The 25,337-nt window shown below is 23.2% G+C and overlaps 8 protein-coding genes and 2 non-coding genes across 10 annotated transcripts; 4 read left to right on the plus strand and 6 right to left on the minus strand.

The window, feature by feature from the left end:
* Positions 1 to 984: 984 nt before the first annotated feature.
* Positions 985 to 2,562, plus strand: PY17X_1008800 (zinc finger protein, putative; the record flags this gene model as incomplete). The annotated part of the gene is made up of 1 exon (XM_719248.1): positions 985 to 2,562. One exon carries the CDS (start codon positions 985 to 987, stop codon positions 2,560 to 2,562), a length of 1,578 nt encoding a protein of 525 aa, XP_724341.1.
* Positions 2,563 to 2,824: 262 nt separating this feature from the next.
* On the minus strand, positions 2,825 to 4,914 carry PY17X_1008900 (actin-like protein, putative; the record flags this gene model as incomplete). Its single annotated transcript, XM_022956184.1, has 7 exons — positions 2,825 to 3,558; positions 3,674 to 3,845; positions 4,002 to 4,105; positions 4,214 to 4,301; positions 4,443 to 4,473; positions 4,566 to 4,631; positions 4,856 to 4,914. 7 exons carry the CDS (start codon positions 4,912 to 4,914, stop codon positions 2,825 to 2,827), a joined length of 1,254 nt encoding a protein of 417 aa, XP_022813263.1.
* A 941-nt stretch (positions 4,915 to 5,855) lies between these two features.
* PY17X_1009000 (erythrocyte vesicle protein 1, putative) lies at positions 5,856 to 8,010 on the minus strand (the record flags this gene model as incomplete). The annotated part of the gene is made up of 2 exons (XM_022956186.1): positions 5,856 to 7,734; positions 7,907 to 8,010. 2 exons carry the CDS (start codon positions 8,008 to 8,010, stop codon positions 5,856 to 5,858), a joined length of 1,983 nt encoding a protein of 660 aa, XP_022813264.1.
* Positions 8,011 to 9,396: 1,386 nt separating this feature from the next.
* On the plus strand, positions 9,397 to 9,478 carry PY17X_1009100. The gene has a single exon. It is a non-coding gene; the product is annotated as a tRNA-Ser (tRNA).
* Positions 9,479 to 10,059: 581 nt separating this feature from the next.
* On the minus strand, positions 10,060 to 10,132 carry PY17X_1009200. The gene has a single exon. It is a non-coding gene; the product is annotated as a tRNA-Ile (tRNA).
* A 940-nt stretch (positions 10,133 to 11,072) lies between these two features.
* PY17X_1009300 (protein phosphatase PPM1, putative) lies at positions 11,073 to 14,042 on the minus strand (the record flags this gene model as incomplete). Its single annotated transcript, XM_022956187.1, has 2 exons — positions 11,073 to 11,112; positions 11,257 to 14,042. 2 exons carry the CDS (start codon positions 14,040 to 14,042, stop codon positions 11,073 to 11,075), a joined length of 2,826 nt encoding a protein of 941 aa, XP_022813265.1.
* Positions 14,043 to 16,479: 2,437 nt separating this feature from the next.
* On the plus strand, positions 16,480 to 17,460 carry PY17X_1009400 (exosome complex component RRP4, putative; the record flags this gene model as incomplete). Its single annotated transcript, XM_725088.1, has 1 exon — positions 16,480 to 17,460. One exon carries the CDS (start codon positions 16,480 to 16,482, stop codon positions 17,458 to 17,460), a length of 981 nt encoding a protein of 326 aa, XP_730181.1.
* A 739-nt stretch (positions 17,461 to 18,199) lies between these two features.
* Positions 18,200 to 18,835, minus strand: PY17X_1009500 (conserved Plasmodium protein, unknown function; the record flags this gene model as incomplete). Its single annotated transcript, XM_725087.1, has 1 exon — positions 18,200 to 18,835. One exon carries the CDS (start codon positions 18,833 to 18,835, stop codon positions 18,200 to 18,202), a length of 636 nt encoding a protein of 211 aa, XP_730180.1.
* Positions 18,836 to 21,121: 2,286 nt separating this feature from the next.
* Positions 21,122 to 22,455, plus strand: PY17X_1009600 (conserved protein, unknown function; the record flags this gene model as incomplete). Its single annotated transcript, XM_022956188.1, has 3 exons — positions 21,122 to 21,173; positions 21,418 to 22,282; positions 22,434 to 22,455. 3 exons carry the CDS (start codon positions 21,122 to 21,124, stop codon positions 22,453 to 22,455), a joined length of 939 nt encoding a protein of 312 aa, XP_022813266.1.
* Positions 22,456 to 22,869: 414 nt separating this feature from the next.
* On the minus strand, positions 22,870 to 25,227 carry PY17X_1009700 (GTPase; the record flags this gene model as incomplete). Its single annotated transcript, XM_725085.2, has 1 exon — positions 22,870 to 25,227. One exon carries the CDS (start codon positions 25,225 to 25,227, stop codon positions 22,870 to 22,872), a length of 2,358 nt encoding a protein of 785 aa, XP_730178.2.
* Positions 25,228 to 25,337: the final 110 nt, after the last annotated feature.

Raw genomic sequence — 25,337 nt, forward strand, 5'->3', positions numbered from 1 at the left:
CGACAAATGCTATAATCCTCGTATTATAAAAAATGTCATATACCTCATATATTTTAATATGACATGTATATAATATTTTATTGCGGAAAAACAAACAGAGAAACGACAGCGAACGTTTTTTTTTTGTTTAATAATATATATATTTTTTTTTTTTGCTTGTTAATTTTTATTTTCTATACGCTTAAAATTGTATTTTTAATATCATTAATTTCTGCGTTTTCACATAATATATTTTTTTTGCTGCTATAAAATTATAACTTAAAATGATAGGCCTTTAATTTTAATTTTTAAATATATTTTTTTTTATACATCGATTTTTCATTATATAAATAACAAGTTTTGTTTATTATATATATATATATATAATATATTAACACGCTTATTTGCCCATTTAATCATCCATGTATTCTTTCATTCGCCCAGTTTTTAATTTTTTCTTATTACTTTTTATTATATATTTTTTTAATGAAACACTATGATGTTTTCATAATAATATTTTAAAAACATACTTTAGTATACAAACGAGAAAAAAATATATATAACTACGATGCACTGGAAAGCATAATAATTAGATGTATTTGAAGTCAGAATACTAAAAATCGAAAAATAATAGAATCGTTTTATGCATACATGCGCACGTATCTTTACTATTTCAAGTTAAATATTCAATTACATAAATATATTACATATGCGCGTAATTACGCTAACAATTAGATATCTACAAAGCGTTGATATATAAATATATTACAATAAATCAATATATATACATCCTATAATTATATCCATGGGTACCAACATAATCGTGATTGATAAACACGAACATGCGTATTGAGAAAAAATACGAATACCTTATATGAATGTGCGTATATATATATTAATTTTTACGAGTAAAATCGGTAAAACGTAGAAATATATTAAAATATAAAAATTTTAATAGCAAATTAAAGACCAGTATTTTCAAGATAAATAAAAAAAAGAAAACACATGATGGAGCAAGACGATCAATTCGAGGAATGTGAAAACATTAATAAACCATATGACATAAAAAACATATACAATGTAAAAAAAGAAGACGTTATTGTTCAAGATGATATGAACATAAATACCAATTCGAGAATAAATTTTGATAACAATGAACAAGTAAATATATATATTGAAAATAGTGACTTAAATAAAAAAACATATAATTGCTATACATGTAATATACAAATATATAATTATTCATTTTTTCGATATCATTTTAAATCGGAATGGCATAAATATAATTTAAAAAGAAAGTTATTAAATTTGAGTGCAATAAATGAGCTAGCTTTTAATGAAAAAGTTAGCAATTTAAAAAAAGTAGAAGATGATGAAAATACGAAGGAAAAAAACAAAAAAGATAAAAACGGCTCTAACAATGTTCATAAAAAAAAAGAAAATAATAAAAATAAAAACAATAACAACGGTAATAAGCAAAAAAAAGATAAATTTGCTAACAATGCAAATAATAACAACACAAATGGTGTGAAAAAAGTGATATATGCATCAACTGAAGACTATTTATTAAAAGCTAATGTAAAATATGATAACCCATTAGTTTGTTTTTTTGATAATCGAATTTTTAATACTATTGAAGAAAATATTAAGCATATGAATGAAAATTATACTTTTTATATTCCTGATATAAAATTTGTGACAAATTTGAAAAAAATTATTTTAACAATAGGGAAAAAAATATATGAAGAAAATATATGTATTTACTGTCTTAAGTATTTTAAATCTGTTAAAGCATTACAGTCTCATATGATATGTAAAAGTCATACTAAACTTCATTCGAATTTTTTTATTTTTATTGAAAAATATTATGATTTTTCAAAAACATATGTTGATTTATTAAATAAATATATTGCAAATAAGGAAGATAAAGAATTAGTTCTATGCATGTTGCATAAGAACAAAAATCATTTAAAAAAAACTATTAATTGTGAAAAGAAAGAAACGCAATTAACTATGAAAGAAAATGAAAATGAAAATAGTGAAAAAAAATTACATGACAACCAAAATAATATATCCCATGAAAATGATAATACAAGTGATTTATCATCCGACAATAAAGAGACTAATATTGAAAATGGGGTTAGTAGAAATAATTCTGATGAACCTATTCCAACATATAACGACATATCTGATAATTATAACAGTGATAATAGTGATGATTATAAAGTTAAAGAAGAAGAATTAAGTAAAAGCATAGATCATAACATGATATATGAAGTGCTAGAACAATTTGGATATATAAAACCAGAGTTAAATGAATACAATAATTTAATATTACCAGATGGGTCAGAAGCTATTAATAGAAAACTTGCATACATATTTAAACAAAAACTCCCACTGGAAAATAAAGAATCGGGAAAATGTGATCAAATAGATGTATTAAAAAAAAAGAAAGAAAATAATCAGCAATATCGTAAATACAAATATTATCTAGATGTGGCGAAAAAATATAATTTGGATTTAAATATGAAAACAAACAATTTAAATAAATATTATAAAAGTGATTCTATTTTTTTTCTGTAATTATCATGCAATACATACCTTTTTTCCTTTTCCATCTCTCCTTACCAACGACAGCAGTAATATACCTGTGCAATTTTAAGATATTTCCGTTCTTTGAAATGGAATATATTTTTTTGGCAAGGAATATATGCATACAAAATATGTTTTTGTTTTTTCCAAACATTATAAATTTTTATGAATAAAAAAATACCAAATAGCCTTTACCTTGTTTTACCCTACTTTATATATTCCTATGCATGTTATTTGCTTATTCTCTATACCTTTAGAGGATGTTTGCCCAAATAAAAAGTTTCTGTAGTATCTCGTTTGTTGGATTAGCAGAATATTCGTTTTTCGTTATCCATTTTTTTTTATTAGAATAAATTATTTTTGCATATTTCTTTCCTCCTAAATAAGATGCAATATCAGCCATGCGAATGTGCTTTATGGATATTCTAGTATTTTCACTGAAATTTTTAATTCGTAATATTTTATTTAACTCTTTATGCAATCTATCAGGCATATTTATGCAATTAGAAACACCGCCAACTAATATAATATTATTGAGTAACACTTTTCTTAAATCAATGGGACATGAAGAAACAGCTTCAAATATTAATTGACTCAAAGAAATTATATTTTGTTTATAAAAATTCCCTGGCAAATGGGCTAAAAATTCAGGCTTAAAATATATTTCATGGCTTAATATTTCACCTTTTGGATCTATATATATATTATTATTGTATGGTATTTTATATGGTTTTATTATACCATTACATTCAGTCAAAATTTTTATATTATTATCTATATCTAGACTTACATAACTATTTGATTCTTTATAATCCTGTATTAATATATAATCAATATAGTTGTCATTCATTTTCACAAAGTTTGAAATATAATTGCTTATTAAATAGCCATTTATCTCGCTTATTTTTGCAAACTCCAAGAATGTTCCATTATTTTCAGCCACAGGAACGATTCTGCTAGCGCTTTCACCCAAGTCAACGATGAGAGCTTAATTTGAAAAAAAAATTAATTCCCCATAAATATAAGTTGTAACAAATAAATAAGTTTTTCACACTTGGAAGAATTCATTTTTTGTTACTTTTTTTGGCATTTGTTTCCTAACCTGTTTTTAATCCATAATAGTAAGATGCCGCGAGTGAGTTATAGATAAAAGATATCGAGCAAAAATCATGAATTTTAAAAGCCCAATTTAGCAAGTTTGTCGCATATAATTTTTCGACCATCTCGGGAATTATCACCAATAAATTGTAATCACTGGTATTAATATTTAATTTCTGTTTTAAAGGAATGGAACCAAAAGGCGAAAAAATTAAATTAAATCAAATAAAAATACAGAGCGTTAAGCCATATAGTAAATATCAAGTTATTTAAATGAACCAATGCGAGAAACTATGCATGTATACATATATTTTTTATTTATGAAATAATACCATTATAAGATGGTTATACACTTCCAGTAGATGAGGATATTGGTTTTTGCTCAAGGGATGTCGAGGATCCGCAAATACAGTATTGACATTCACTAATGATTCATCTGAAAAATAATTTAAATATTATACTTAGTATATAAAGGCAATAAGCGTTGGATATACCTATTTTTATATTTTTCCTATTCTATTTATACTATAATAATTTGCATAACCTTTAGTGGATTCACCCTTTTCAGCTTCATTGTATTTGTTATGTCCATATTTTATTAATGTATACTCCTTTATGGCATCATAGCCAAACTATGTTTTTGTGGGGGTGTATATATATGTATAAATTTTATACACATGCATAGAAATAAAAATGGATACATTGTTACTATAAGCATGTATCATTTTTTGAATATATAAATGTAAGTATTCATATGAATTTTTTTTTGTTACTTTTACTATTTTTGAATTCATCATTTCTTTTCTAAAAAACAGTAATTAAAAAAAAATCGTGAAAATTTGTAATGAATATAGATACGAATTTTCATAACGTAATTATAATAAAAAAAGGCATACTCTATGTATATACAAGGCATCTCAAAAGTTGGTAAATCATCCGTAGCGAAGCCAATCTTTATTTTCCTATTCGCATTAACAACGCAAATTAATTACACCAGTTATAGACATACATATAATATACATATGACATTATCCATCTTTTGTTGTAGTTCCCATTATAAGGGGTAACTTTTTGGTAATAGATATAATTGCAGTACATTTTGAAAAATCATACTTTTGTATACGAAAAAAAAATTATCTATCCATTTGTTTGTTTATTTATTTTTTATTGAATATGCTTTTTATACCATGTTCCGGGGTCCATAATAATTACGGGAACATTTTTCCTGTCCTCTTGATTTTGCATTTTATTTTAAAAATTTTTCTTAGCAAAAAATGGGTAGCTATTTAATTAGGATATGCCAAAATAAATAAAATAAAGGAATTATGCATTATATATATATATATTATATCATTCGCAATAATTTTATTAAATTTTGCGTTAATCTGATCATATGTAATTACCCTTTCCTTGCTAGTATGCATTTGTCTTTTTTTTATACATATATTATTTTACGCTCAATATTTATATATAAGCTACTCATATGATATAGAATGAGAGAATAAGTATGTGCTTATTGTTATCGCTAATTATTACACATCTTATATCAATGTTTATTTAATTTTTATTTTAATTTTATTTTTTACTACTATGACTAATATATTTATTGAGAAATAATGGAAAGTTAAAACATATTGTGCTACATAATTTATAAAAAACAATCAAACAAAACGTATAAAATTTTTTTAAGTTTAATATTTCTAAAAAAAACACTTAAAAAAATTGCAATAGGATAAATTTGATAAGAATAGCAAATATATAAACTTGTATGTAATGTTTTAACCCCATTTAATTTGTAAAAAAATAGGATAATAAATAATAAAATAATGCACTAAATAATGAAAAATTGTAATAACAAATCGAATATTTAAATTAAAAACACAATTAAAAAATATGGATATTCTATAAATGCATATTAATAAATGTATATGGATAAATACGTATATAAAGAGCAACGCAAATATGAATACCCGCGTAATCAATTGTCTATACCTATATAAGTACGTAATCTGAAATAGGAAAATGAGGATAATACCCTATGTTTTTTTCATAGAGACTATTAGACTCAAAATAATACAAATAGAGAAGAATTTGAAAATAATTAAAAATATATATAGGTATTATCGTTTTAAATATAGGAAACATATGTTAATTGGCAAATTCTCAATTAACAGTACATATAATTTTTAGTCGGTTTTTGGATTTGTTGAATTACTTTTTTTTTTATTAAAAAATGCACTATCAAATATGTTGAAAGAGGCATAATGAGTAAGTATATCCAAAGCTTCGTCATACTTAACTTTTTTTTTTTCAAGATCTGATAAAAGAGAATGTGTAATTTGCAAGTTTGAATAAGTAGACATTGAAAATATAAAAACTTTTAAATATTTAAAAAGTAACAATATGAGTGATAAATAATTTGAATATTTTGAATCTAGATATTGTTCTAAAATTAAAACTCTATATTCATTATTTGAAAAAACACCAGTAACACATTCTAATAAATTCTCAGATATGTTATATTTGTGATAAAAACTAGTCAGTTCATTTCCTACAAAATCTCGATGGGTTTTAATTCGAACATTTATAGTTGATAAGTCGTTTTTTATTTGCTCATTAAATGGATATTTCAAATGTATTTGTATTATATATAATAATTTATCTAAAGTATCTAGGTAATAATCAAAAAATAAAGAATAACAAAATATAACTAATTCATTATATAAATTTTCTTTATGTCCATATTCAAATAAATTAGTAATATAATATGTTAGGTCTTTTAAATATTCGATAATGTCAAAATGCGTAGCTTGTATATATTCGGTTAATTTACTTAATTCTTTTTTTATGACTCCATTTGATTTTTTTGCACGTAAATTGTTTATTAATTTGTTTGATATATAATTTAAATTAAAGCAATTATATGTATGTAAAAAATTGCATATCGGATCAAATATTTTATAAGAAAAATCATATATATCCTTCTCATCAGAAGTAGAATCATGAATTTGCTCTATTAATTCTTTTCTATCGAATTCAAAATCTACTGGTAATGATTCATATACTTTTGTCAATGCATGCTCTTTTTGCCAAAATTCACGCGCTAAAAATAAAAATGTATATAAATTTCTATTAAATCCATAATAGTATTTTTCTATTCCTAAATAATCCAATAGATTGTAAACTGGATCAATTTTACTATTGTTTTGGGTATATTTAAATTCATCGGGAATATTATTTATTGAATCTTTAAGTACTTTATAATTATAATAATAATCTTTTATTAACTCTTTTTCCAATTTATTAATATTTACTTTATGCCCATAAAATATATATGCATATCCTAATAAATGAGTTACAATTTTATCATAAAAAAGATTATCTATATTTTTTAATGACACATTTAATAACATGTCTCTTGATTTTACAGAATTACTACTTCTATTCATATTATCTTTAATTATTGTATCATTTCCAAGATCTATAATTTTTTGATTGGAATCTATAAATTTGGTAACCGTTTCAAGGTTAAATTCATAATTAGGCAGAGGATTTTTTTTTCTTGTTAAATAACTAATGTTTATTTTATGAGGATTTGTATCGATGCCATGTTTGTTTTTTTTCTTATTTCTCCAAAATTTGGAATGTCCTTCATCAGGATCATCATCAGGTTTTATATTTAAATTATTTTCATTTGTATCTTTTTGCTTGTAACTATCTTCATCATCATCATCGTCATCATCATTTCTGGACTTTGTAAAACAATTAAAAATAGATGAGTGACACTGATACTTTTTTATTGCGCCCTCTTTAACACTATGTGAAAAATCGCCAGATCCATTTGATTCATTTAATAAATCGTCTTTATATTTATTTTCACATTCTATAGAAGATTTTGATTCGCTATTTTCCCCTTCAATGTGGTCATTACTACCCTTTTTTTTATGACTTTTTTCCCCCTTACCGTTTTTGTGAGAATCATTTGAGAATTTTGTTTCTTTTGTTTTCTCGTCTGAAGTATCCGATTTAGTATTGCTCAATATTCTATTGACCCTATTTAATTTTCTAATGTAAAATGGTCTTTCAAAAAATAATAAAATGAATAAATTTAAGTAAATAAATGACATAAACTAATACAATAAACTTATGCAATAATATCAAAAAGCCAATTTACGTATCACTTGGATTAACTGTATGTAAATCATATCAAAGTGTTTATAGTTCTATTTAATATTACCTGTATTGTATAGCTTCATTTGTCCATGCACATAAAACATACGTATCAAAATTTAAAGCGAATAAAAAAATAAAATTAATTAATGTTACAAATGAACAATTCATTTTCACGTCCACATAAATATGTTTAAGACCTATATAATTGGCCACATATTTTATAATTAATAATTTGTTTTATTAACTATTTTGTTATTTAATTATTTTATTTTTTGGGAAAATTGTAAAATTATTTTCTTTATTTACAATAAATTCCCCTCGCATATAATATAGGTATATACATAATGTTCTTAAAATATTTATAATTCTAATCATTTATTAACATTAAAAGTTTTTTATAACATTATACAAACAAAAAGATGTACTCATTAATAACAAACAATATAAACAACCAAATAATATTAACAAAATAAATAAAATTAAATAGAAAATATATTAAATAGTATTGTAAATCAATTATAATAATTTATAACGTATTTTTATATTAATTTGAAACAGTTATTCATGAATTTTTATATATATTCATAGACCTAATAAAATGACAAAAGTTAAATATTGGAATTATGTGGTAATATATATAGTTATTTTTATAAAAAAATATGTAATGATTTGTTTATATATATTTATTTATATAGTATGTATATGGAACACGGAATGGAAAATAAATATATTCTTCATATATTAATATAGCGATTAATATAAAATATGTTTATGCTATACAACACGAAAATAGATATTAAACTTGTATTGTTTAATTATATATAATTTTATTATATAATTTATTAAAATAATAAAGGTATAATTAAAACTATTAAAATATAAGTCCATCTAATAATGTTGTGTACTTGTTTATATTCAATAATATTGGAAATAATGGAACATATTAAATTATCCTAAATGATAATATTTTTTTATCATTTTATTTTTATAAATAAATTAACAACATATAATTGTGCATTATATATAATTTTGTATATTTTATTATCCAAATAATTATTGTATTTTTATATAAAACATTACAACACATTATTGTAATAATTTTATAATTTTTAACAAAATTTGAAATAATACGACTATAATATAAAATTATATAAAATAATAATTTTACAATATATTTATGCGTATTAAGGTATTTAATTTCCTATAATTTTTTTTTAATTATTTTAAGTGTGCTTATAAACAAAACCTAAATTGTGCTATTTGCATTATCTATAAATATCAATGTAAATGGAATATTTCCAATGACATACATATTCATATAGATATAGGTTTATATATATATATTTTTTAGAATAATTAAATACTATTTGTTAAAGCACTATTAGATTAAAATTTATATAATATATATATGTATATGTATATATATAATTATAAATGTTACACGTATATTAAAAAATAGTTCTAAAGATATAATAAAGACATAAAAAATTATATTTGGGTAAAATTCATTTTTTAATAACCTCAATAATATATATAAAATAAATTAAACTTTGAGACAGTGTGTCCGAGTGGTTAAGGAGTCAGACTAGAAATCTGATAGGCTTTGCCTGCGCAGGTTCGAATCCTGCCGCTGTCGAGTTTTTTAATTTTTATTTAATAAATAAAAAATGCTCATATAAAAATAGTTTGCGATATAGAATTAAAAGAATAAAATTACGATAAAACATATTATAAAAATTTATAACAAATAAATTTAAAGGAAATCTTATATATTATTATATGATTAATATTAACAATAGGAATATTTTGTTCATAATAAATAAATTGGTATAGAGTTGTTTGTAGCAAATAATTATTAAAATATGTAGCAACATATATTTTCACTATAATATTGAAACTAAAATATATTTAAGATTACTTAAATATTCTTATAATTCTTATATATACTAATTTAATGGAAATTTTTTTACTTGTATATCTTACGAAAAAAATAATACTATATATTATAATGAATTAATTATAAATGTAATTTCATATCCATAATATTTTTCTATAAATAAATTGTAATTATTTTATTTAATTTTTTAACATACGCATTTCAATAGTTAAAATTATATTTTCTTATTAAAATGTGAAAAAGAAGAGACATAAAAAAATAATAAAATAAATTATTTGCATTATTACTAAACAAAACTTATCTTCTTAATAATACGCTAATGATCCATGTGGGTTTCGAACCCACGACCTTCGGTACATAAGACCGACGCTCTAACCACTGAGCTAATGGATCTTACACATGAAATTTAAGTCACTAATGAATAACATTTTTTAATTTTTATTTTACAAAATATTGATAATAATTTACGTAATACAGTATGCAAAATGAAAATTAAAAAAATAATATTAAAAAGTAAAAGAAATTCATTTTCTTATTTCGTTTTATCCTTTTATATTTTTTAATAAAGTAAATTGGTATTGTATTATTTTATATTTTTACTTTAATAGATTTTTGTTTTTCATTCTTTATGTGCTCGAGCAAAAATATAATTAAATATGAATATATGTTGTATTCATGTATGTATAATATATTTATGGCTTTTTATTATAATGAAAAATAAAGAATTAGAGGTTTAAAATGGGAATAATAACTATTCCAAAAAATAATGGATTATATAAAACGGAAATACAATATTAAAACTTTAATAAAAAGAAATATATATGTGAAAACTAAGATTATACTTGATTATAAATGAAATTAAAAGCGAAAATAAAATATGCATTATGCATTGCAAAATATGTTATACACTTATTGCTGTTTTTTTTTTTTACAAATTATCTGATATTTACATAGTTATAATAAAAAATGCGCCTTATAATAAAGCAATATAAAAAAAAGAAAAATAATAGAAAATTTTTGGAAAATGACAATTACCGAAAAATTTGTGTAAAATTATAGATAGTACATAAAAAAATAATAAAACATTGTTTTGAAATCATACATAAAATTAAATTACTTAAATCATTCGCAAAAGGTGTGTGCGTCCAAACCATATATTTATGAAACATTAATAAACAATGCCTTAATATATATATAAACTAAATGATGAGACAATTTATGCTAATGAAAAAGCTTGTCGGTGTGTGTTTCTGCAAAAAAAAAACAGGGTATACTTTGAACATAAAATTTATTTCTATATATAAGATCCCTGATTGTCTGGTAAAATTACCCACTAAGGGCTAATTAAGTTTTCCAGGGCAGAAAATTTTATCCTGAAAAAAAAAATATGGGAATGAAATATATTTTCATAAGCAATATAAAATATCATTGTGTGAAATATACGCACATTGAATCGTTTCCTATTTAATCGCATCGTTTCAGTTATTTATCTCTTATTTCTACAAAATTATTTTTACCTTCTTCTAAAGCGTCCTGTTTGACCAGTGTATGCATTTGCACTGATATTCTCTTTCTTTTTATGTTCAGGATTTTGGAATATTATAATGACAACTGATAAGTTATCAAGGGATTTTCTTTTATATGCCAATTGGCATAATGCTTCAGCTGCAACATTAGGATTGTTATTTTCTACTAATGATGTCCTAACTGTGTTAACAGCTTCTTGTGAAGTCATTACATCGAATATCCCATCACAGCAAATTATTAAAAATTCGTCATCATCCGTTAATTTTATTTGAAATATATCTGGTTCACAAATTAATCCTTTTAACTTTTCGTTAGTTTTTTTATCAAAAGATCCAAAACCTCGACATACTCCTAAGCATCCACCTAAATATCCTTCTTGGTCTAATATTCCACCTGAATTTATAATTCGTTGTTCTTCCTTTTTATTTATACTTGCCTTATGATCTACTGTTATTACAACAGCACGACCATTTTTACTTAAGACACAGCGACTATCCCCTATATTTGCTATATAAACCATATTGTTTAATATAACACTAACACAAGCAGTGCTACCACTCGAAAAATCCGAATGATTATTTTCTCTGCTGTTCGCTGACTTTTTACACAAATGTTCATCCATTCTTTGAAAACCATATTTAAGTGCATTACATATACTGTTACCATTTATATAATAGGAATATACATGTATATGTAATAATTTTTGAATTATATTTACAGCATTTTCACCATTGTGCCCATCATATATTGCACAATACATATATGGGTTATTAAGCATATTGTTGTTTTCGGTATCTGTTGATTTAAATAGATGATCAAAATATTCTCTATTAAGATAATCATCAGAATATAGTTCTTCAGTAGCATTGGTATCAGCATCATGATGTTTACAATTATCGAACAAATTTTTACATTCATTGTGTATAAAATCACATATGCTCGAAATTGTTACCACTCTATCTTCATTATATGTTCTATTGCCTTTGGAACTAAAAAATCCTGATTTGAAATTCTTCCATTTTTCGTTTTCTTTGTTTTGTTTATTTTCGTTTATATAATTATCACAAGGTATATTATTTGATTTTTCGCTTATATTTTCATTACATATATAAACATTTCTTTTAAATTCGGATTTTTGGTTTATACGTACATTTGTATCAGTCAAAGTAGTGGTAATACCACATTGAATGTGATCATTTTTATTATAATGCAATGTTTCATCCCCTGAACAATTAGTTACATGATCGGATTTTACATTACTGTTTTTTTCAGGGGTTTTAATTATATATTGATGAGCTTTTAGTAGAATTTCATTTTTTTCAAGGGAACTCATATAAACCTTATTATTATTACCACCACTATCATAACTGCTACTCCAACTGCTACTATTATTATTAGGTAAACTAGTATACGACTTTGCGCCTTCTTTAATTAATGCACCATCATAATTGTTCCCTGTTTTATCGATAGGAGTTATTTTGTTCCTTTCATTATTTATATATGAATATTCATAATTAATCAATTCTTTATCATATCGATAACCTGTATTTTCTTTAAATGAATGCATTTTGACGTTGTTATAAGTGATTTGTTCAGTTTTGCTTATAAATACGGATAATGAATCTTCTGCACTTTTTATTTTTCTATGAATGCCCTGAAAAGCAGAAGTAGAATCACGAGGAATTCCTAAATTGCTACTACTATTTTGACAATTAATTGAAGAATTATCATAACATCTTTGGGAATGCGTATGATTAATGTGCTCATTTGGGGAGCTATTTTGTTTCCCTTGACTATTGTCAATATGGGAAGTAGTGAGCCCATCAACATTAGCACAGTTTGCGATGTAATTACATTCACCTGAGCAACTTTTTCTATATCGAGTATCGCCAATATAATTGCATTCATTATTTGTTTTAATAATATAACTATCAGAGCTTTCATAGCTTGTATCATTTTTGCATATAGATACATCATTTTCATGACTATGAATAGGATTAGTAGAATCAGTAAATGTATTTATTATTACATCCTCATTTTGTGTATATATATTTTTGTTTGTATTGTTAAATATAATACCATTATTATTATATAAAACATTGTAATTATTGCCAAAACATGGTTTATATATATTATCGTTGACGTTGTTATTATATGTATTGCTATATTTTTCCGTATTTATATTTTCTATATAATAATTATACGAATTTATAATATCTTTGTGATTATTATCATTTGTGGTATTAGTAATTCGATCGGTGTAATTCTTTAATTTTTCCTCTTTATATAATTTTCTTAAATAATCTAAATTTATGAGGCATTTCAATATGCTGCGTTTGCTACTATCCTGAGGTATAACATTACAGCCATTTTCATATTGACTATTCGAGAAATTGTGTATGTATCCTACATTAATATGTGAGATGAATAGCTCTATATAATTATAATTACCATTTTTATATTCTTCCCAAAAATTGTCTTTAAAAAACACCGAAACTCCTAAGTATAATATCTCGTATTCATTGTTGAATATTATTGGTATTACATCAAATTCACATTTTATATTTTTAAAATTTCCATAATAATCTAAAGTGGAAATAAAACGCCATTTGTTTTTCTTCTTGTATTTAAATTCTTTCCACAAATCTATATTTTTCTCATTGTTAATGTAACATTTTAAATTGTAGCTATTTAGGTCCTCTATCAAATCAAATATCTTGCCGTATACATAAATCGAGTAATCCCTTTCGAAATTATTGCCGTATATCTTATTCATATGCAACTTTATCAAAATTTTGAACACGGGGTAAAAAAAAAGGAGGGTAGAGGAAGCATATATATTTAAAGCGATTCAATAATAAATCAAATTGAATAAACTAAAACACGAACAACCGTTGGTTTGGTTAAATAAACATACATATAAATATATGCATGTACAAATACTTACACAAAGCAATTACAACTTCCTAATTTGGTTTAAGCCTATTCTAGCCATATATATCCATAATATATGAATATTTTCATGTTCTTTTTAAAGGCTTAAACATAATTTTTTACACAATTTAAAACATATTTATCATTTCAAAAAAATGCTATATGCAAACATTAATCTCAAATTAGTAGGAATTCCCTTTTTAGTTTTTTTTGTTATAAGCTTTTATAATTATATCATGTCAATTATCAATATACAATGCGATAAATTAAAAAGCATATTTATATGTCATAATACATACATATTATAATAATACATTCGTATGATTACTGTAGCATAATAATACTTTTATTTATTTGATTTTTTGCCATACCTGTATTATATAATGATGCATTTTATATATCATCATTTTACACTACAAGATTGTGTTTTCTTTTGATAATATTTTGTAAAAAAAAGAACATTTTTTTATTATATAATTTTCATATATAAAATATAAAAATATATAAAAAATAAGCAAATAATTGTAAAATAAATAAAAAATGGTTTTAAAATATATAAAAAAAAATAAAAAATTATAATTAAATTATGAATACATGGACTCGTTACAAAAAGTACGCTCATTAAAAATTGTATTTTTTTAAAAAAATAAGAATATAAAAACTATACTTTTATTCTTAAAACATTTTTCCCATTTTCTTCTTTTTTTATAACATTTATGAAAGGAAAATATGCGATAAATAAGGTTTATATAAAGAGCATAAGAAATATAATAACGAAAAACAAAAAAAAAGAACGACTACATGTTTATAAATCATTCTTTTTATTTATCATTATATAGATAAGACAAAGTTGCTTATTATGTGCAAAAACAGTATGTTATTGTTTTTTTTTTCAATAATCTTTCCTTTTTGTTATATCTTTAAAAAAATAAGTAATCAAGGTATTTTAAAAAATGTGACCAATTTACGCATGCATTTCAAATAAAGTGGTTTTGTTTGAAAATGGGAAATCTAATTTTTCAAGTAATAAATGTATATAATTACAAATTATATAAGAAAAAACATGCATGTATGTCTAATCCAATATGTTAAAGTGAATTTATTTTTTATTTGGAAAATACACATTCATTGATGGCTTGTTCTTTTTACTACAATATGATGGTTATACCGATAAAAAATACAAATCGAAAAATTGAAACATTTTTTATAAAATAAAATTATTACCTTTTTAGTATTTCACCATGCTTTTAAGTTGCAAAACATAACTTGGCATATACCCTACATGTTCTATCATATTATAAAAATGTATAGATTAATAAATTCAAAGCATTTTATACACAATATTAAAGAAAATGATGATAATTGTTAACCCAAAGAATTGTATTTTATAGAATAAGTTAATTATGAAATTATTTTTAGTACTTCAATTTTTCCAAAAAGAAACAAATAAACCACATTTGGTATGTAAACGTTTTCGTTCTAATATTTATGTTATAACTTGCATTATTTTTTTTGGTTATTTTATTTTTATATATTTTATTTTTTTCCTTTTTTTCGATCCCCACATTAACAATATTGCTTACAATGAGATAAAATACCAAAGTTTTCCCATGAAAATAAAGGAACTATATTTTACTAACTTTGGGTAATGAACTTGGCGGTATTATTTTTTTATTTTTCTTTTTTGTCTCTCTATTTTCCTCTCTTTTTATATCTATATCCTGTAACATTTTACACGGTCAGAATATTTTGTTTCCTTTTTAAGGCAACGTTATGCGCTAATATTTATTTATTTATTTCAATTTATTTATTCGCATAGGATATTGAAAAAATTTTGATTAAAATATTTTTTTTCGCTCTCGTTTACATATTCACAAATAAACAATTATGGTGAAATATATTAAAAAAAAATAATAAATAAATAAAATAAAACCATTAACATGTTTACCAAATAAATCATAAACTTGTTTATATCTCATACTATTAAAAAAAAATATATTGATAATATTAGTATATGTTAAAGGATAAGCTTTTGTTTTTATTCGTATTTATTAATATATTTTTTACTGCATATTTTCGAAGTTTCAAAATAGTAAAAGTAAGTAAAAACATAATATTACGTAGTATAAAATCATATGTCCATTTGAGCCAACGCTTGTGAATAGTAATATTTCGATCAAACTGTAATCAAGCATAGTACAAATTGCAAACGAAAAAAGAACAAAGTTAATATAAAGATAGAGGGAAACAAAAAAGGAAATGCATAAATAGTTATCAAAATGGATTTAATTGTCATCACGCCATATGATGAAGAATTAGATGATATCGAAGAATTAAATAGTAAAATATTGGCTCTTGAAACGATAAAACATAATAAGTCAAATGTAAACAAAAATGCAGATAATTCATGCCCTAATATAAAAAAGTTAGTGTTACCAGGTGAGGCAGTATTAGAGAAAAAAGATAAACCCCGATTCTTAAAGGGGAGTGGATTGTATGAAGAAGAAGAAAATTTTTGTGCATGCTTATTGGGAAGTGTAAACTATATAAATAAGTTAGTATATGTAGAACCATTGCGAGGGAAATATACAGGTTCAGTAGGTGATTTATTAGTTGGAAAAATAAAAGATATAAATAATGATAAATGGGTTGTAGAAATAGGATCATATTGTAGGGCCTTATTATCAATAACACAAACTAATATAAGCTTATTTAGTCAAAGAATACGATTATATAATGATGTTATAAATATGATTAATATATATAAGCCCAATGACGTCATTGCATGTGAAGTTCAAAGAATATTAACAGATGGTTGTATTATTTTGCATACTAGATCATCTATATATGGTAAATTATCTAACGGAATTTTAATTACAGTTCCACAAACATTAGTACAAAATCAGAAGAAACATATCTTTGTATTCCCATGTAATGTACAAATAATTTTAGGAATGAATGGATTCATTTGGATTTCTTCTCCAATTAAAAAATCGAAAGACACAAATCCAAACAGTATAGATGAAGATATTGAAGGGAATAAATTTGAAGAGGTAGATGATACTACTCGAAAAAATATTAGTATCATTAGTAATATTATTAAATTATTAGCCAAATATCATATTAATATTAATTATGATATTATTACTAAAATATATATGCAATATACTTCGAATAAAAACAATACACCCAGTTACATTTTAAAGCCATATGTATCTGATTCTTATCTATTTAGTTATTTAGAGAATTTTACTAAGTAAGAATCATCACGTTTTTTTATTCCTTTCTCATTCCATTATGCACGATTGTGCATATACTTGTTCAATAGGGCACTTTTATGACCCTTTAATAATGTTTACTTATTTATTTGGATATATATATATGATTATATTTCGAGTATTCTAAGAATATGTTTCTACCGACTAATTTTTAGTAATTTTTTCTCACTTCACATTAAATGGGTTAATTAAAGATATATATAACGTTTACTTCTTCAGTTTGTTATATATATTTTTTGGCAATATTTGATATACTTTTCATACTTTTTCATTATCTATCAATTTTTTATTTGTTTGGTTTATATTTATATGTATAATGTTACTATTTATATAAAAAACACAATAAACGCTTTAAAAAAATATACGTTTATACATACATTATGTAAATATATATAGTGTGTTCAATAAAGATTATGTATATGGGTCATGCGAATATATAATCAGGTATGCTATATATTAATGCTCTCTTAAAATTATGGGGAAACAATTAAAGCATATTTTTTCATTTTTGTGATAATGCATCAAGCATCATTAAGCTACAACAAATATATTTGGAGACATTTAATTTTCTCTTTTTTCAGTTATGTTGAATATATATATGCATTAAAATTGGGAATGACACATCAATGATAAGGAAGGTATTCAAAGGGGTAAAAAAGAAACAAAAACATTTATCATATTGTCATGATACACAACTAAAGTGCAAAACCTACAACTTAACCTATATGTTGTTTTCTCTTGCATTAGATGTCTTTATACTTGAAACAAAAGTTTGCATTTTATTCTTCAATATTTCATGATTTTTCCTTGTATTTTTTAATTGTAGTTGTAAATTTGTTCTCCCTTTCTTAAACTTTTCCATTTCGTCATGCATTTTGTTCTTGGTATTTAATAACTTATTATATTTATTATTATTTTGTTCTACATTTTCTCTCATCATATTTATCCTTGATTCCATATAAATAATGTCTTTATCAACATTTTCTTGTGTTTTTCTTAGTTTGATTTTATTTTTTTTTAATTGAAATAATCGACTTTTATAGGCCTTGTTTCTATTAATTTCAGTGATTATATTATTTTCTAAGTCTTCATTTATTCTGCTAAAATTCGTTATACTTTTTTCTAATTTTTTTAATTCTTTATTATTTTCTGATAATTCTTTATTCAGTTTTTTTGTGATTGCCTCTAAATTTTTTATCCTTTCGACTGTATAAATTATACCACCTCTATTCTTTCTTAATTTTAGTGATAAAAAATTTGTGTAATTATTCATATATGATGATGCATCTTTTACTTCCTTTAAATTAATGGATTCGATTTTGTTCATTATTTCGTTTTCTGAGACTTTTATTTTCATTTTTATTTCGTTTCTGAAAGAAAAATCTACAAAATTTATTTTAAAACTCTTTTTATATAATATTATTAAAGGCTAGGATGTTATCAGTTTCCTTCCTAAATATTTTCACTTATATTTATTGTCAATATGCTCCTTATTTAATATATGCATATACTTACACCCTTTTACACACATATAATTGGCGTTGTAAACACACAATAATTTAAGGCTTGAAAATTTATATATGTAACAATAAGTACTCGAATGTGGCTTTAATAAAAACAAAAAAAATAAATTAGCTAATTATATAGATACAAAATAAAAATGATCGGTTATCTAACTTACATTACTAAAATATAATGCAAATAATGATTTTTAAAATATGTTTATGTTTCGTCTTTAGCTTACATATTAATAGCTATTACGCTTATAGAATATATATAGACATTTTTTTTGAAAAATACCTCGAAATTATTAGACAAACAATGATTTATCAAACAACATAACAGTTTTATAAACACAAAGGATACATAAATGAATGAATAAATAAATATGTATATATATTCATTACACGTATGGAAGAAACAAATTGTATAATTGTAAAAAATATATATATATATGGGACTTAAAACTGAAATAATGACTAATAGGTAATTGTCTAATGTTTTAAAAATATAGTAATTTTCTTCTTTATTATCATATATATTTTAATTACTAAACAAAATTATATCATTTTATTTTGGAAATATTCCTATATTTTGAGGTTAATTTTTTTTTTTGAGAACACCAAATAGTGCAATAATAAATTGCGTAATGTAGGAATAAAAAAATTTCCAATTATGTTTTTTTCGGATTTTTAATAAATACCCTTTAAAAAAAACATATAACAAGGAATAACATATTTCACGACAAAATTAAATATACTTTCTTAAATTAATAATTTTTTAATTACAATTTATTGTATATATTTTTTTCGCTTTTTAGTATTGTTTATTTCCATAAACTGTTTCACATAGCCAATTCCCCTCTTTAGTATTATATATATACCATAAAATTGTATTGTTTTTTATTTTTGAATAATTTATAATCTAGTTAAATGTGAATATTACTTATTTATCACATGGTAATTCTTTTTAAACATATTATATATGTATATATGGACAGTGTGATACCAACACACACCAAATGTCAAAAAAAAACTGATTTATGATCATAAAAGTATACACATATAGAAAAATCTCAAATGTAAGTATGTACCTATTCTAGAACGTTTTAGATATTTCTAAAGTATAAAATACATATATGCTGTAATTAACCATATTCAAATTAAATAGTCAATTAAAACGGCGAACTTATGAATGATAACATGCATCCCCATTTTAAATATATATAATAGGAATAAAAGGGAATTGAACGATGTGTTTTTATTACCAAATCATAAAAGAAAATGGAGAACTTATTATGTTTTTAGATTTTTTTCGGGGGTTCCAACTACTCACATTGTTTTATATATCTCAAATATGCATATATATTATATATATAATATAATTTTAAATGTATAATTTCTTAAGTTCGGATTAAAATTTTGGAAAATTTATGTTTTGATGGCGTTTTAAAAAAAATATAAATTATGTTTATATTAAATACATTAACATTATAATATTTTAAATGAAACAACATACAGCTAGATATTATTTTTTTTAATAAAAACGTTGTCGCTTTTTATCACTCTTTATTTTTTCTCTGCGTTAAAAAAATAAAATAAAAAGTCACAATAATCGTTATAAATGCATAAAAAATTTAATATTTTAGCGTTATTTTAATTTTATTTTTTATAGTTATTTTACTTTATGGTTTTTATATTTTTACATATTTATATTTTATAAATTCGCCATTTTTTGCTGTAAATTTATATATAAAGAAATAGCGAAGTTATTTTTTTGAAGTACCCCTCCGCTTTATGAGTATAAATTAAATCGTGAAATCATTTTACTTATATAGATATTTAATTGGAAAAAAAAGAAAAAATATATATTATATTGTATTATATATTTATAAATTACATTGTTTAATTTACATATAATTATTTATACTTTGTTATAACTATTCCTTGCCCTTTATATACACATATGAATGCATTTATATAAATAGGTATATGTCTTTAGCTACAAACACCATATTCATGTATGCATTAATACATAAATGCGACAAGTTTTTAATAAATTTATGATTGATTTACAATCAGTGTTTTATCACCCTTTTTACTAAAAGAAAGTAGTAAAGAATCCCCCAAAATAATAGTATAACATGGTAAACATAAATTGGCCTGGGTTACTAAAATGGTCTACTAAATATTCAGGTAATTAATTCACAATTAAAACATAAATAAAAAAAATACATAAGAGGACCACTTATAATAATCATATCAATGTGTGTATTTTATTTACATGTCTTTTCGTATTATATTCAAAAGAAAATAATATTCATTGTAAAGCAATTTTATATATGCCTTTTTTTTAATCAAAAATGTAATATTTGCCACGCTTTTTCTCAATAATTATTCTCTCATATACATGTCCTTACTTCTGTTCATTGCACTGCAGATGGAACTGTCGACACAAATAAGAGGCTCAGTAAAGAAGACATCGAATTTTTACAGGGTGCAATAAAAGAAGCATTAAGTCAAGTAGAAGATCCTTATGAAGCTATAGGTGAAGCAGTTCGAAATTTTGAAAGCAAAGATGAAGGTATTATATTAGCTTCTGCAAAAATAATTGAAAGATTAGTAGATGAATATCCAGAAGTAGCTAAAAATTTAGATAAAATAAATGCATTGGATCCTTTATTAAAATTGTTAGAAAGTAATAATAATCATATATTGGAATCAGTTTTACAAATATTTTCTCTAGCATTATCTAACAATCCTGTTTTGCAAGATTGTGTTTTTAAAAAAAATGGTTTAAAAATACTATTATTAAAATTACAAGAATCCAAGCAAACTACTGTTGATAAAAAATTAATAACTGCTATATCAGCATTGATTAGACATCATGATGAAGGCGAAAATAAATTTATTGACTATGGTGGTATAGCATTTCTTGTTTATGGTATGCAAACAAATATATATAAATATCAAGAAAAATCAGCATTACTTTTAAAACATTTAATTCATCAAAATAAAATCACATTTGAAACTTTTGAAAAAAATAAAGTTATGAATGGACTTATAGCATTAGCTAATAATAAAAATATAGATGAAACAGGTATACAATATGGTGAAACTACAGCTGAATTATTTTTAGCATTAATGCAAAGTCATAGACATAAATTAGCAAAGGCTGGCTATCTCAAACAGCTAAAAGAATTAATCGAAGGAAGATTAAATTATTTGACAGTCATTCAGGATAACGCTTCTTATGATGTATCTCAGGAAATTGATCTTTTTAAGGATTGCTTAAAATTGACGAAGTAAGGATCAATATTCATATACATTCATCAATATTATGAATTATATTACATCAATTTTTATAATTATTAGCTTATATTATTGCTATTTTGGATGTTTGGTTGATTTATTTATTCATCATGTTTTATTATTACCTTTCCTTCTTTGACACAGATGGCCAGGTGTTAAACAATGACAAGAAAAACAAATATAAAATAAAATTTTAAAAATAGTTTATACATATAAAAGTAACTTTACATACTTTGGTAATGAAACAAAATTCATTACAAAAATTTAAAGAAACATTGATGCGGGAATTATTCCACATATACAAAATAAAATTATCAAATAATGTTGAATAAATTTAACAAAAAATCAAAAAAATTCTCATAAAAATAATAAAACAAAAAAAGAAGATGAAATAGAAGGATAGACTATGTGGTTTGAGGGATGAGAAAAAGAATTCGTACCTTAATAAATTTGAAACTTTTATAATATTTTTTTTGTAATAACGTGTTTCATTTTTATTTCGTGATATTATCTTCGTCTTTTTCATTTCGTCTCTTTTCGTATATTTCTTTCATTTTGTTTCCTCATTTTCACATTTCCCCTACCAACCCACATATCGATCACTTGCAGAATTAACAAACTGATTGTCACGTTTGAGGGTGATAGCCTTTTTGTTAAAATATATGGGGTAATTTAAAGTCATTTTTCCCAGATAGTTTTTCCTAAAATCAGAGACAATTCTCATGGAAGCTTGATTTAAATCGTTATTGAATCTATCTCTTGCTAATTTTTGAATGAAATGATAAGCAGAAAATTGTCCTTGTGAATTTATGCAGTCAACAAAATTAATTTGATATCTATTTATAATTTTTTTTAAATCTACATATTCATTGTCATATAAATAAGTGTTATAAATATTTTGTATTAGCACTTCAGCAATATTATATATGTCATACATTTTTGGTGATATATGATTGCATAAAGCTAATAAATATATATTATTTTCTACATGCATATAACTATTATAATTTTTAATATTAACAATATTATCAATTGAATAATCCTTATTATTTTTATTATATATTTCATCTAATATTCTGTTATTTTTATCATATACTCTTTCCCTGAGTTTGTATAAATTATGAGCTATAATACCTGGAGTGTCTATTAGTTCATATTTTTTTGTTGAATACATTTGTATATTTTTTGTTAAACCTGGTAAATCATATGATTTGGTTTTTTTAATTTCCAATATTTTATTTATTAGCGCAGATTTACCAACATTTGGCAACCCTAAAAATATGCATTTTACTTTATAATTATGTATTCCTTTTTTTCTCTTACTTTCGATAACACGTTCACAAAGTCTATTTATTAATTTTTTTAGAACAATAATTTCTTTTTTCCCATTTTTCGCATCAACAAATATTACTGCACTTTTTTTCATAGGGTTATTATTAGCACTATTTATAGAAGCACTTATGTCGTTTTTTATATTTCGATTAAACTTTTTGTCACTCCAATAAAGTTTTCTTCTGTAGTAGTTTCCCCATTCTTCTGTACCCTTTAAAGAGGCCCTATCACAATTAGTATAAACAATAATTTTCGGTTTATTTGTATATATGTCAAACATATTTAATGCATATAAATCATCAAACACAAATGGAATTATTCCATTTCTGACTTCAATGATGATATCACTTATTTTTATATAATCAGGTATTTTCATAATTATTCTTTTCATAAATTTTGGAAACCAATGTACTTTAACTCGTCCACATAATAAATTTTCATTCAAATTATTTTTTATTATATTTTCTTTTTTATATTTTAAAGATGCTTTTACATTTTCTTTAAATAATTCTAGTACTGATACATTGTTTTTTAAAAACAATTCTGTTCCTTCGTCTTCGTTATTATAATTTGAAATTACTTCTTCTCCTTTTTCTAATTTCAATCCACCATCATTAGTATCATATTCTTCACCTTTTATTAACAAGTTCTTATTTTCTATTTTCACATTTGCAAACATTTGATCACTAAATGTTGATATTCGTTTTTCTTCTGCATAACCCTTTTGGGGCTTAAAAAAATTTACTTCTTCTATTAATTTATTTTCTTTATTACTTCCTTTTTTATAAAATTCTAATGCATTTTCAGCATCCCCTGGTTTGTTAATTTCTCTCAATTTTGAACTTTTTTCATCATTACTATATTTTTCAGACTTTTCATCAAGACAGACCTGGTCATTGTTGTTTTCCTCTATATTATCACTTGTGGTACTTCCCTTATTATTATTAAAAACGTTTTTCAAACTTTTCAAAATTTCAGACTTTTCCTTCAATTTGTTTATCATATAGCTATATTGGGTGAACAAAAAGTTGTCTATGTTTTTTTTCATAACAAATGTAACTTTGAGATTTTCATGAACATCGTGGCTTATTTTACTATCTTCCTCTTCTTCTTTTTTTAATTTTTCATATTCACTCTTGTAGCTTTTTTCCATTATTTTTCTGATTTCATCTTTATATGTATTAGTATTTTCAGTTAGAATTTTCAATTTACCTGCTTCCAACTGTTCATAATCTTCCTTCGATCGACTGTTAAAATATTCATCAAACGTTTGGAAAAATTCTGTATTCTCAACTTCCTTCCCATATTTTCCCAAATTTGACCAATTGTTCTTCTCTGTTTCGGTTTTATCCTCTTTCCTTTCTTTTCTCCTTACATTTTTCCTCTTGAAATCATTTTTATATAACTTATTAACATTTTTTAAAAAATATAATTTTTTTTCCAATATTTTGTTTTTTGAATATGCATCATACATTCGGAACCTTCTTATTTGTTTGGGTCTGCTTGCGTTAATGCCCTCTAATTTTATATTTTCGTTTACAATTTTTAACTGTATGCATAAAATTTTATGTATCAAGCATATAACCATCAAGTATGGGAAAAACATTTTTGTCGCTATATTTTTGTGTCACCTTTTCTACATATTCAAGTACATATATTTATACTATTATACCTTTTTTTGCAAAACCACCGAGTAAACACAAAAAGAAAAACAAA

The sequence above is a fragment of the Plasmodium yoelii genome (genome assembly GCF_900002385.2).
Source record: "Plasmodium yoelii strain 17X genome assembly, chromosome: 10".
Lineage (NCBI taxonomy): Eukaryota > Apicomplexa > Aconoidasida > Haemosporida > Plasmodiidae > Plasmodium > Plasmodium yoelii.